General features: G+C 29.7%; 1 protein-coding gene across 2 annotated transcripts in view; it reads left to right on the top strand.

The window, feature by feature from the left end:
- Positions 1 to 668: 668 nt before the first annotated feature.
- The window catches only part of LOC117169062 (peroxisome assembly factor 2), a 191,200-nt gene continuing 176,988 nt past the window's right edge, over positions 669 to 14,880 (top strand). Inside the window, exons 1-2 of one of the 2 annotated variants that reach the window (XM_033355168.1) lie at positions 669 to 803; positions 998 to 1,270. In XM_033355168.1, coding sequence (XP_033211059.1) covers positions 1,207 to 1,270 — 64 coding nt within the window. In that variant the 5' untranslated portion in view covers positions 669 to 803; positions 998 to 1,206. Of the gene's footprint in view, positions 1,271 to 14,880 lie in introns of both variants that reach the window. The other variant, XM_033355167.1, reaches the window with a different exon arrangement.

The raw sequence follows: 14,880 nt of genomic DNA on the forward strand, positions 1-14,880 counted from the left end.
GGAGTTAAATAACGGTAAGGTTGCTCAGTAGACCGTATGTGTAAAGATTAAATCATAAAGAAAACATTGGAAATGAGCAAATCAGTTTATGGAAAAACGACAAAAGTTGCAATAAAACGTTGAATAACCAAATTTTTTAAAAAGAAAGCGCATTTTTTAAACGGGACTATGAAATTTCGTCTGTAAATAAAGGTCCTTCGGATTTAACGAACACATTCTCTTCACGCATCTCGTGGTTGGCACTCGAGTTTATCCCTGAAATTTTATATCATTCCCATAAATGTATATTATTATAATTCGTAACTTGCATTGGTCTGTGCAGAAAGATCGAGCGCGAAACGCGAGGTAAATGCATTATCGAGCGCGAAGCGCGAGAACCAACAGTCGCACGCATAGTGTTGATAAAAGTAAATTGATATTTTCATAAACATACTACGTACCTCTTCCATGGCGAATAATTGTTTATTCCACAAAAATTTCACAAAATCCTGTCTGATTATTAATTATTTGTTCAAGCGACCTGTCAAAACAAAAGAATGGAGGTGGCCATATTTTTTTAAAATGCGGTTGGCACGCCACGCTCGGAAAGTTTTGAATTCTACGTAAGTGTGATCTTACACATCTGTGTGCGTACTTCTTGCAACAGAAAAGTGACCGTTTTTGGTGAAGTCCATTCATTACAGATTGGTCTCCTTATATCTATTCTCCATGGGGCTGATACACATCTTTGTTGTTTGCTTCTAAAGCCGTTTTGTGAGAAAAAAAAGGAAGAAGTTTGTAAAAGAAGTGAACTTAAAGCTAATGTAAATGTCATTATAATAAAGACCTATTGTCAAAATGTATTCAATAAAATACAATGGCAGGTTTATAATTTACTTAATTGGGCTTTTGAAAAATAAAAATCCAAGTCGTCTGTTATCCTTCATGTTTTTAAATTATATGCACTTAGAATTGAAGCGGTTACTTAAAATACAAATAAAATTGCATTATTTACCAGATGCAGTTTTTGCGCAAGGGATTTACTGTTACTGTGTAAATTCAAAGCATTTTATAGATCCTGACTCTTGTGCCTTTGGTAACTTAGGTCAAAATAAAAGGTTTGGAACTTGGTGCTATTTATGCTGCTTGTCATCGCCGAAAAAGTATAAAGTATTTGTTATTAATTTGCAAAGCATTCCGAAGGGAAAGCTGTGTGTCTCTAACACAATGAAGTTTAATCTGCAAAATGCATTGGGGATTCCAGATTTCGAATTATGCTCATACTTTTTATGTAAGTACTTTTTATTTCATTTTGTACAGATTGAACATTAACCTATACTGTTTAGGTTAGGAATGAGTTCTTATCGGAATATTCACCAGGGCATATTTAAATTACGGAGTGGCTATTTCCCTACCGATAGAAATCTCTGAGTATATTCTAAATAATCTCTAGGGTTAGAGAAGCTCAGAGAAATTCTCCGCAGGCACTCAGGTAGATATATTCAAAGGTCCAAGTAGTTCTTTAAAATGTCCTTTTCGAAATTTAAATAGAAATACGATCATAAATAACAAGCAGGGAGGCTGAAATTGAAATAAGAATACGATCAATAAATAACAAGCAGAGGCTATAATTGAGTAGCCGACACTCAAGGGTCCTTTGTTAAGCTTTCAGATTAAAATTTAGAAGTAGATTTTTTAAATTTCATAGTTAGCAGTTTAAAACATAATTCGGAATCTGCGGGTTTCGATGATTTCAGATACCTAACTTTTTTTTAAATGCTTAAAATTGGAATTAATACGACGTTTCTCGTAAATGGTATGAGATACGCCAAAAAAAGCCAACATTTTTGAATCCAACTAGAAAACTGTATATTAGCATATAAGCTATGGTAAAACTATAGAATATTGGCTTCTTCCGTATGACCCTTTAACGTTCAAAAATATCAAATACTTGTTATTATTTGATGAATTCCAAATGAAAAAGGTGGGGGAAGAGCATTCTCGAGGATTTTTTAAATTTACTATTTAAGAAAACTGGCAGCAATGTTAGTTACGTACCTGACTAACCCAATCAAAAATCCATTCATAACAACAAATTTCCAATTTTGTACACTCAATAATTCGTAATTTCATTATTATATGATACTTAAAGCAGAAAGGGGAAAGGATGTGCATTGCGTCTATACGTCCGGATACAACCTACAAGCTCTTCCCTTTTCCAGTTCTCCCTTCCCCTTTCCAGATTCGTACGTTTAGACTCGATCGCATTATTATAAATGTGCATGAACATGTGGATTGTCCAAACGTATAGACACAGAAAAAATAATTTTTCACATAACCTATAGACCCTACAATTAGTTAAACTTACATGTATTTTACAGAAGTTTAGTGTATACAAGTTCAATCAGGATTAATTTTTGTGATCAAAGTGTAAGGATTTCAGTCAGGTATGCAAAATGCATTGCAGATTCTTTTTTTTTAAAGAAAATCATAATATGTTTTAAAAATGCTCTTCCCCCACCTTATTCATTTAGAGTTCATCAAATAATAACTATTTTTTTTATATTTTTTTACGTTAAAGAGTTATACAGGAGAAGCCGCTATTCTATAGTTTTACCTAAGTTATATTATAAATAAGTATAATGAGAAAATTCATCAATAAAAAAAGTGTTAATAATTTGAAGAGAAATTTAAAAAGGGAGTCAGATTAGCGACGGCCAACTACCGTAAATAACTCTGCCCGCCCGATACGTGATGAATACAAAAGGAACATCATATTACCGTCGCACCACTGTTAAAAGGACCTTGAAAAGGACCCAAATCTCTCAGACGAAATGGCCCAACAATTATGGCCAAATAAGCACAATACCTTATTTCGCCCGTCGGAATATATACATTTTTGGGGGTGACGGTCAAGATAATGAGAGTATGATTTATTATTATATTGTACATTATAATGAAATAATTAATCATTAAAAAGGCAATTGTAACAGTGTCTCCAGAACGTGGGATTTTTCGGCCCCCACCACTCTCCCACTTGGGAGCGACACATTTAAACGTAGCGTGTCGGTGAGTCGGCTCTGCCACGTGTTGCATAGGCCAGCCTCCTGTAGAACCGAAAATGCACGAGGCCGGACCCCCCCCCCCCCCCCCCCCCCCCCCCCCCCCCCGACTTAACGATTCGTTTTCGGTGGCTAAAAGGCTATTTGGAGGAGTTTTTAAGCAAAATGAATTTCGCAAGGTGTCAAAAGAACGAAAGTTCAGGCAATTTTGCTATGGTCTATAATTTTAGAAAAAAATAAGGAAATTAATTTTTATCAAGCCTTCTTGCGCAAGTTTGTTGCACATTTTTTTTAAAACTTATTTTGGTTTAAAAAATGTGCTTTCAAATTTGCGTAAGTTTAAGAGATATTCAGGAATATTTAAACGATTAGAAAATAATTAATATTTGTAAAGATTTTTAAAAGAATTTTTTAAGGTTTCAACAAAATGAAAAATATTCTTTTAGGTTTCTACAAATAATTAATATAATTTTTTATTTTGAAAAATTGATTTAAAAAAATTCCAATATATTTTAAACTATGTTTAAAATGGTCAATAAAGAATCTGAAGATTTTAAGGCAATCTTTTACATTTTGCCAAGTTTCAAAGAAAATCAGGAAAAATTTGAATAGTTTTTAATGATTAGAAAGCTTAGAAGGCCCGACAAGAATGTAATGACTATTTATTTAAAAAAACGTACTTCATGAGAATATTAAAAAAGGTTTTTAAACATGTGAAAGGATTTCCTAAAATTTAAAAAAAGACTGTAGAAGATTTTAAAGCAAAATGTTTTAATTTGGTAAGATTATAATAAATATATCAAAATCGAGTAAATGCAAGAAACATTAAGAAGAATTGAAGAAATTCAAATCGAATTTTAAACTTAAATTCTGTTAGAAAATTAGATTTTTAAAGAATTCAAACATAAAGTTTAGAAACTTTAAAGGAATTCCGAAAGATTTCAAGGAGGTAAAACTATTTTTCTTAAAATTCCTGGGAAAGATCTAAAAGATTATGAGTCAATTTTTTCGCATCTTGTATTAAGGAACAAACTTCTTATTAGGCCTTCTTATGCAATTCTGTTACACAATTTTTTAAATTATATGTTGCTTTAAAAATCTCTTTTCAAATTTAAGTAAGTTTAAGAGGTATTCAGAAACTTTGAAAGGATTCAAATATAATTAAAACTTGTAAGATTTGTCAGAATTTTTGTAAGTTTTCACGAAAATGAAAAATATTATTTTAGGTTCCTAGAAATAATTAAAATAATTTTTTATTTCGAAAAATTGATGTTAGGAGATTATTTTAAAGCATTTCAAAACGTTCAAAAATACTTCAAAAATTTTCAGAGTATCTGAAAAATTCTAAAGGCAATTTTTTTTTAATTTTGCAAAATAAAAAAAATCAGGAAAAATTTGAATAATTTTTAAAGATTAGAATACCTGACAAGAGTAAAAAAAAAGAATTATTTTCCTAATTATCGTGTGAAAATTTTTAATAATTTTTTATTTTGAAAAATGTGCTTTAAAAGAAAATTGAAGAAGATTTTTAAACACCTCAAACAATTTTCTAAAATTTCAAAAAAGAGTGTAAATGTTTAAAAATCAACATTTTTGAATTCGATAACATTACAAATTTTTTTATGCGTAAATAATCGAATAAATACAAGAAATATTGAGTAGAATTGATGAGATTAAAAAAGAATTTAAGCTTCAGAGGAGTTTTAGAAACGTAGGATTAACTGATTTAAAAAACTGAAAAATCTAAAAATTCTTGTAGAAGAATAAGAAAGATGCGCCTTGAAATTGCGTACAATTATCAGTCTAAAATTAAAATTCGAATGATTTAAAAAAAAATTACTTTCAGCATATTTCTCCTCAATCAGAATCCCCGGGTTTAATCGCAAGAGGTCCAATTATTTCCAATCAGAATAAGTAATTATATAAATGTTGAAAATTCAAAAAAGATAACTTGGAACAACTTGAGTCAGATTTAAAGAAAGTTTATTTTAATTACACATAAAATTTGTTGAATTATTTCTAAAATTTTGGAAACATTAAAAATTGTAGTATTTAAATACACTTAACATTTAAGACTTTTATATTAAATTTTGATTAGATATAATAGATATGTATGTAAAATGAAAAAATAATAAAAAAGTCGATAAACGAAGGACTTTCAGATAATGAAAGAAACTCCTTGGGAAAAAATTTTAATAATTGTTTTGGAATGAATTTTAACAGAAAATTGAAAAAAGATTACAAAACATTTTTTATTATTTCCTAAAATGTCTAAAAAGTGCGTAAAATATTTTGAAGCAAAATATTTTAATTTTTCCATATTACTTAACTTTAGAAAAATTAAGGAAAATAATTCTTTCAAATTTGACTAGGTTTAAGAGATGTTCAAAAATTTTGAAACGATTCGAAAATAATTAAAACTTGTAAAGATTTTTAAAGGAATAATTAACATAATTTTTTATCTCTAACAATTCATTTGAAAAGATTATTTTTAAACTTTTTAAAACATTGCAAAAGATTTCAAAAATTCTCAAAGCATCTGAAAAACTTTAAAGGCATTTTTTTAAAATTTTGCAGCATTAAACAAAAATCAGGAAAAATTTGAATATTTTTTAAAGATTAGAGATTGGAAGGTCTGACAAGATTAGAAAAACAGAATTATTTTTCGAATAATCGTGTGAAATTTTTGAAATAATTTTTTATTTAAAAAAATGTACTTTAAAAAAAATTCAAGCAGATTTTTAAACACATCAAACGATTTCCTAAAATTTAAAAGAAGAGTGTAGAAGATTTTAAAGCAAAATGCTCCAATTTGATAAGATTACATTTTTAAAATTTTTTAGATTTCTTATTATCTTGTGGAATTCAAAACGTTTTAAATAGATAAGAAATTTTCCTAATATTTTTTAAAATGCTATAAAATAAAAATAAAATGTCTTTAAAATCTCGTAGGATCTTTTCTGATACATCTGATATATTCGAAAATCTTTTTTTTTTAATTTTCTTAAGAATCCTATAATAATTATTTACATATAACTTTATTTACATTAACTTTATAAACAAACTGATAATACTTATTTTATTGCATATGAAATCTTTACAAAATCTTTAATGCCTTAAAATACTTATCTCAAAATTATGAAATTTACCTTTTCAATTTTATTTTAATTGTAAAATAATTGTAAATGGAAATTCATTGTAAATAATTGTAAAATAAATGCAAAAAAATTTATTTTATGAAGAAATATCTCATGATCTTAAAAAAAGAAAAAAAAAATTGTAAAGGTAAGTCTTTGTAGCATTTTAATAACTAATTAACATATTTTTAGATTATTTTTCCTTGATTCTGGCCGAGGGTCAAACATGGTACAGAAAACCGTCGTGAAATTTCAAACAAAAACTGTACTCTCTCAACATTAATTTTTTAAATTAAAATTAATAATACTTTTTATAAATATTGCCAAAATTTATTTGAACATGATACACATTGATTTTTATTTGAAAAATTCCTGTAAATAGTTGGTGTTTTTTAAAGTTTACGATATTTGTATACCATATTTGATCTTAGGGAATATATTTCAGGAATAAAATTATAAAAATATATCCATTAGTTAGTGAAATACTATGAAGAATCTGCTTTCAAATTATAGTTGAAGTTGAAGAAATAGATATTTCTCTTATCGCTTTTCAGCATATGATTTTTAACTAAACGTAAAGCAGCTTAAAATACACTTCAAAAATAAAAATAAGAAAGATTATAAATTCCTGCAGTTTTCTGTTCAGAAAATCCCACACATTTTTTAATGAAATTCCTTTCTACATCACATTCAAAGGAAAATTTTACAAAATTTTTGTCAAATCATTAGTCTTTTGAATGAGGTCAAGTTAATAACTTTTTGCTATTTCTCTTAAAATCTTCAAAATTGTGATTGTAGCCTAAAATAGCATGAAAAGAGATGTATAAAAAAGAACCTAGAGGACTTTAAATTGTTTAATTTTATTGGATTTAAAAAAATATTAGAAAAATTCGAGTCTTTTTAAAAGATGTTTAGGACATTTAGAAGTTTGGAAGATATCAACGAATAATTGAGAAATTTTTAGACATTTTTTCAAGTTTTTAAATATTTCTAATACGTTTAAAACAAAATAAATTCCAAAAAAGTATTTTTAACTTACCACATTTTTCTTAAAATTTAAAAAAAGCATTCAAGATGTAAAAAACTTGACTTATATAATCTTCTAAATTTTTCACAGGAATTTTAAGAAAAACAATTTTATCTCCTTGAAATATTTCGGAATTCTCTTAAAGCTTGTAAAGTTTATTTTTTGAAATCTTTGAAAATCTATATTTCGAAAAAATTTAAGCTCTTTAAGGACATGTGATACTTAGAAAATTTTCGATTTTACCAGTTTTATGTTCCCCCGGATTTTTTTCTAGAATAATAAATATTTTGTCTTAAAATTTTGGGAAATGATAGCGAACATGCTAACGGACGTCCCCACACACTTGTTTTGTAGGTTAATTCAAAAAAGTTTGAATTTAGCAAAATGTGATTAATTTGCATAGCGCTTAGGAAATAGTATCAATTTTTTGTGTTAGATTCCTCCGGCCTTTTTCCTAGGATAAGAAATATTTTGACTTCAAAATCTGGGAAATGATAGCGAACATGCTAACGGACGTCCCAAACACACTTTTTTGTGTTTTTTTTTATCAACAAATTTTTGATATTGCTAACAACGTGCGTGTATATTTCGAGGTTATGTGTATTCCAATTCACCCGAGCGTTAGTTCCAAACTACACAATATTTTGGCCGAAAACTTTGGACTTACAAATAAGCATAGTAACTAATCTCCCGGAACTAACCTTGTTTGCAGCCAATCAAAAAAGTTTATTTCATAAATAATTTCCAAAAAATAATTCTTTTATCAACATTTTTTGTTATTGCATTTTCTTTGACTGTCGCTTCTCAACAATGTTTTAAAAGGTGTTCAATTTTAATCAATCATGACTTATTTTTTCGAAAGAAACATTCCCAACAACTTTTCTGTTTGCAGTTGTTGAAATAAATGAATAATCTACAAATACAGTATTTTTAAAAAAAAAATTTCTTTACAAAAATTGTTTGAATGATTTCAATCAGAAAAATGTACTTTTAAAATTATAAAAGGAAAATTTGTAAAGAATGTTTTGCCTGAAAAAATAAGCTATCTGTTATTAAAATTCAACCATTTTTTCAATTGTTCAGAAACGGTAGTAAAAACAAAAAGATCAGTAATAGTATTTTTATTATTAAAATCATAGAAAAACCATTTTTTGCAGAGATCTAAGTTTTAATACGGCAACTATCTTGATAAGTAATAATGTTTAAACGTAAGTCTCTTGAATTTATAAAATATTTGAGTTAAGCAATCCTTAATTTTCAGAGTTACAAATTAAACAATTGCGTATTTCGAAAATTAAAATGTAATCAAATCGAAATTGTACAATTTCAAGTAAAGCTATTTAATTTTAAGTTTGTATTCAAAGTTAGAACGATCATAAAATCATTAATGAAATTTTGGAAGCTTCAGAAAAATCAGCATAGCTATGAGAAAATATCATTTATTGAGAATTTGTTTATAAAAACGTTTATCTGAATTAGGCATAATAAGCGACGAGCGGCACGTAAAGTGAAAGAAAGGAAGAAGAAGTGTAGTGAAAAGTGAAAGAAAAAAGTGACAAGAATTCATTTTAAAACTACGATAAGCTACGAAGTGGATTTTGGACTTATAACGTCGCTCTATGCGTGTGCGTACGTGGTACAATCAAGCGCCATTTTACAGAAGAAGAGCACTTATTCTGCTATTTCATATAAAGTATCTTTAGCTAGCGCGAATCAATTTTTTCTATGAGGAATAGTGGGAACAGAAACAGTGAGCCAGAAGACCCCGTTCAGTGGCGAAAAAGGAAAAAAAAAATACACATCAAAATCTACAACAATAAAATCTGAGTACACCTACATTATGGTTTTCGAAGGTGCTGAATCCGAATCTGACGTTAGAATTACAAAAAAAAATAGTGGATCCAACATGGCGGGCGAGTATTTCAAAAATTTATTGAATCTACTTAAAATTTGATACCTGTGGGTTTCCAACGGCACTGATTTCAAATGAAAATTCATAATTAAAAAAAATAAAATTGGGGATCCAACATGGCGAAAAATGCCCTCAAGTGATTTTTGATAATTAAAAAAAAAATATATTTGGGAATTCGAAATTTGTTGTAACTTTTTCTGAATATTCCATATTTTCCGTTCTAATTAAACGATTTGACTTTTTAAGCCCTCTGATTATTCGTATTGACATGTGCTTTTAAATAAAAAAATTTATGTTCAGAAAAAAAATGTTGACATTTTTTTGAAAACTCAAAAAAACTAAAATCGCGTTTTTGTAAATACGTGTCCTCCGATTTTTTTGTTATAAGAAGCCATACATGTGCTTCACAAGTACTGAAAGTACCATCATTGTGTCACACCGCGCCACCTCCACTGCGATTCGCTTTTGTTTCCACATTCGCGACAAGCGTGCTTGTCTAAACCTGAATTGGAAAACAAAAAACTCTAATCTCACATTTTATACGCCCTAGCGGAAAAAACAGAAAGTGGTTCCGTTCCGATCCTTTCCGAATTGTATGGAAACTTTGCTTCCGATTCCTTTCCGAACGCCCCTCTTTTCGAAGGTTTCCGATCTGTTTCCGAACTTTCTCTGAAGTGTCCCACTGTATCTACTTCTTTCTGAACGTTTCCGATTTCTTTCTGAATAAGTACTGCAGTGTCCCATTTTCTTATTCCGATGCTTTCCGAATTTTCACCTGTGTCCCACTGTTTATGTTCATTCCGAATGTTTCTGATTTCTTTCCGAATAAATTTAAATGTAAGACATAACTGAAAACATCTTTTATTAATTATGCATGTAAATATAGTTTTTCATAAATACATATAATAAATAATAACATATAATTTACTAATAAATTTATAAAATTAAAAAGAATTAATAAATAAAAAATTAATTAAAATAAATAAATCTGTAAATATAATGAAATATAAAAAGAAATATTAATCTAGAAAAATTATTTTAAAAAAATACATTTTTCAGCTAAGATTATTGGTCGTCAACCAAAAAAAATTGTTTAAAACATTAGTTTCACTTTCAACTATAAGTTGTCCTGCTTTTAATTTAAAAAAAGATGAAACAGATTAATTTTTAATTAAACAGTTGCGATTTTTAACCAAAATGATGCAAAATTCACCTAAATATATGCATGTTTGAAAACAAGAAAAAACGAGTTTTCAACAGCACCGTTTAATTTTCAACAAAAAAGAATTACTACAACAAAATTGCTGAATTTTCAACAAATTAATCAAATCAACTTCAATTTTCGAATTGTTTCCTGAACTTTCCACTGTGACTGAAAACACTATGGAAAATAAAGTATATCCGAATATTTGTATGATTTTAAACAAAAATCTTGTGAAAATCGCTATCAGTGTCTCTTGCGTCGCCATTTTGTACCTTCGTTTTCATTCATATCGATTATGGTAGATATTCGATTGCACTGAACTCGATTTTCAACCAAACATCATTTGAAACAAAGCAATTAAATGTGGTTATATTTTTTGATGAGATCTACAAGAATCATTATTATCATTAGCAGTAGTTGACATTCACTAACGACATTTTTTCAAACATATAATGACATTTAATTATTTTGGTCTAGTCGAGTATTAGTGCAATCGAATGCTTACTATCGAATGGGTTTATCGATCGCACCGCTGGAAGCGAGTGAATGAGTAAGCAACAATCTTAGATCAAAATGGCGCTGGGGCAAGCAGAGATGAGATGCTGTCAGAGCTTTTCCAAAGATTCTTGATTAAAATAACAACAAATTTAGGATATTCCTCGTTTTCGATAGTGCTTTCAGTAAGAAAGGTCATTGTGCTCAGTTGCTTTTTCAATAATCCTTGTTTTTTATTGTGGGTATTGAAATCGATAAAAGTGACGCTTCTTTTCGCTGTTCATCATTCAGTCAAACTCAGTACAATTTATATTTCATGTATATTATTTTTACCATACAAAGAGGGAATTTTGTCAATGACTTATTGTAGTGATTACAAATGAGACTTGGGGAAATTGAATATTCGAAAATGGGAATATTTAAATGTGATAATGTGCAACAATAATATACGTGATGTAATAAAGTCAAAAACGCTTTCTGAGTTATGAAATTTCCCTATTTATAGGTTCTTAGGGATAATCTTTGCTGGATTCAACAGGACTCAATATGATCGCTGCAATTTAAGAGGCTTGGAAGATAAAAATAAATTATTATCAGGAAAATATATATTTTTTTATTTGATTCGGAACGAAATTGGATACATTCGGAAAGAGTAAAGTGGGTAGTCATTCGGAAATATTCGGCGACATTCGGAAAGAAATCGGAAACATTCCACGACATTCAGAAATGATCAGAAAGCAGTGAGACATTCGGAAATAAATCGGAAAGCTTCATGGGACAGCTCGAAGTCTGGAAAGAAGTCGGAAGCAAAGTTCCCATACAATTCGGAAAGGATCAGAAAGGAATCTCTTTCCGAACCCATCCCGAATATTTTCGACACGGTCCTTCTGAAACCTTTGCAGTGTCGCATTAGCGACACTGGTTGCTTACAATTATTTTGTTCCTGTTAATTGGAGCGTGCTTAAATACTCATTTGTTTTAGTCCATTTGTATCTTATTACATTGGTCCGAAAATGCCTGTCAGCAAAAGATGTTATCCTTTTGGCAGATCTGGCCATAGCAATATAAAAAACAAATGTTAGGCCTGTTCCCGAAAGTATTCGCGAAAATGTTGCATTTATTACAAAAACAAAATTTATTTGTGATAGTTGTAAGACACTTTCGCAAGGATAAACTCCTTCTGATATATCTAGAGACCATGATTCTCACTTCAAAGAAATTCACGAAGATGAATTTTCAGAACAAATTTATATGGATGCGGACAGTAAATGTTTATCTGAAAGTGAAACTCCATTTTTTAAACTAGGCAAAGCGAAAGCTGTTTCCTCTTTAAATGCCTATTTATGAATTCTCGGAGAAGAAGAGATCAATTTTCTTGAGCTAAAAACTAAACTGCAGAATGAAGCAAAAGAAGAAAAGTTACAATTTGAACAATGTTGCCGAACAGTTGGAAAATCAGAATGATTCAATCCTTTTTCAATTCTTATCGCATGGCTTGTACAGCTAAAGAATTAATCAATTCAAATGGATTTCTGTCTTCTCCAGACATAAAAGCGAGATAAACGTTGTTAGAACGAACGGTATATGTGCGTAAACGGTTTTTATACCCATCATTATAATAGTCGTACCACAACTTTGGCGTCTGCATTTTCCATCAAAACGTCAAACTAATGTTTATTGGTGGGAATATAAAACAATTGGCTAAGACTAATTCTCTACCATTTCAAACCATCAGGCATTGGAAAGTCCAGTCGATTTGTAATCATGCACAAATAGCGTGTTATTTTATTGAATGACCGAACTTTCCCGGCGATTAAAACCTTAAACTTCTTTTAGAATAAGCCTACATCGAGAATTTGTTTGAAGACTTCAAAATTAAACAGTGGCTAAACGCGGATCGATCAGATTTAGAAAATGTTGTGGTCCCAGTAGATGAATTTATTAACAGCTTGAGCGAAGATATGAAACGACTTCTCCTCTATCAAAGAAAGCTAATATATTTTTTACGAGAAAAAGTATGAATTATTGTGAATTTTGTTATATACCATTCAGATGGTTCAGTGGCACAGTACAAAAAATCGTAAGAACTTTGCCAACTTAACACTCCACGAGCAAGATTTCGGATGTAAAGCGGAATAAATCTTCCATGCAACTTCACATGCCGAAGGTCTTTATGATGGCCTTAATGTCATTCTCAAAAGGGTGGCTGCTAAAACTAACCTTCAACGTCCGTACGACAATCAGATCACAAATGCTAGATACATGTACGACTCAACTAAAGAACATTTCAAAGACCTTCATGTCGAATTCTGCAATAACGAGACATACAAAGCAGAATGAGCAGTTTTAATCGAAATATTTAACAATTGTATTACAATTGAGGGTACACAACAAATGCACGCTGTCATTCCCATTTCGAAGATCCTAGTAATGACAAAGCTTTTTTCTATTACCGAAGGCTTTAATATAGTACCCGTATTTAAAAACTGGAGTCAAATATGTAAAACGTTCAAGGTTCGTCGAACTAAATAGTGCGTTCTTTTATTCCATGCTAACTTTTTTGTTGATATGTGGCTCTTACTTATTCAATTATTTGAAATTATGTTTAAGCAATGAAAAATTGTTGCTAGAAAAGGTTTGATTTATTTTCTCATTAACCACTGGCGTTCCCAAGGTAAAACTTTCAGGACTTGTGGAGCACATGCATGGCTTTTTATAAAAAAATTTTTAATCTGAGAACACTTATTTTCAAAAACGCGATCTTAGTTTTTTTAATTTTCAAATAAATTTCAACAATTTTCTTGTTCTAAACATGAATTTTGTTCTGTAAAAGTGTATGTCGATGCGAATAATTTCAGAGCTTAAAATTTCAAATCGGCCATTTTTTCGAATTTTCAAAAATCACTTGAGGGAATTTTTCTTCAATAATATATAACTGCATACGTCGAGCTACAATCAAATCCCATGCCATGAAGAATATTCTTGTTATTACTTGACATGGACTTCACCAGGGGTTTCCGAGGGTACTGATTTCAAATCTGAAATAATAATTTTTAAAAACACACGTATATTTTGATACACTTCTTTATAAGGTGAATTTTCAAATAAAAATGCTAAAGATTAATTTTGCAGTTTTATTTCTGAATGAAAGAGATAGTTCACTGAATAGTTTCGTAATTTTACAGGAAGTTTCTGACTTTCTAAAATACTACGCAAAAGGTATAGAAATGTTTATTTACAAATTATTTCACTGCGTAACGAAAAGCCAGAATCAATCTTAGGGGATCGTAATTCAGCTCAGTACTGATTTTAGAAACTTCTCGACGATTTGAAGGATCAGGTTTTTTCGCAAAATCAAGCGACGGGTGGCTGAAATGTGAAGATAAAGTAGAAGGTTGCTCTATGAAAAAAGGAACAGAAAAATTTTAGTTCGACCGTTCAGCATTATTTAACTGAAATATTGCTGACATCATGTTCGCTGCTTGAAAATTTGCATCACGTTTAGATTTTAGAGATCGTATAATAATCATCCAAGATTTTACGTCTGTTTCTATGATATTGTTAATAATTAAATCTAGTTTCGATACAATGTAATAAATATTCGCATCCACATAATTATTGATCAAAAACTTAATAATTTCTCTTTTTGCAAATGCCGACATTTTATACCATATAATCAAATCGAGAAAAACAAGTGAATTAAAAGAAAAATTGTGTTCTGTAACTTTTTATAAGTTTTAGAATCAAAGTAAACACTTGAAAATTACAGCGAAAGACCAGACATACGTGTGTGTTTATTATGTTACTTATGAAAATAGGCAAAAGTGGGCACCCCTACCGTAAGGTAAACATCCTAATGAAGAAACTGATATTTCAAAATTGTCTCTATATATATTTTTTTGATTTGATTCCTCTAGAATCAAACCGAAGGGCGTATGACAAAGCCACCGAACGCGTTCACAGGTTGCGGATAGAGGGTCCCTGTACCAAGGGTTTCTGCTGAATATGGTTACAAAAATAAATAAGCAGTCGCGGACAATTGTCCAGGGGTGGTCCCGAAGGAA

This window comes from Belonocnema kinseyi, chromosome 3 (genome assembly GCF_010883055.1).
Source record: "Belonocnema kinseyi isolate 2016_QV_RU_SX_M_011 chromosome 3, B_treatae_v1, whole genome shotgun sequence".
Taxonomy (NCBI): Eukaryota; Metazoa; Arthropoda; class Insecta; order Hymenoptera; family Cynipidae; genus Belonocnema; species Belonocnema kinseyi.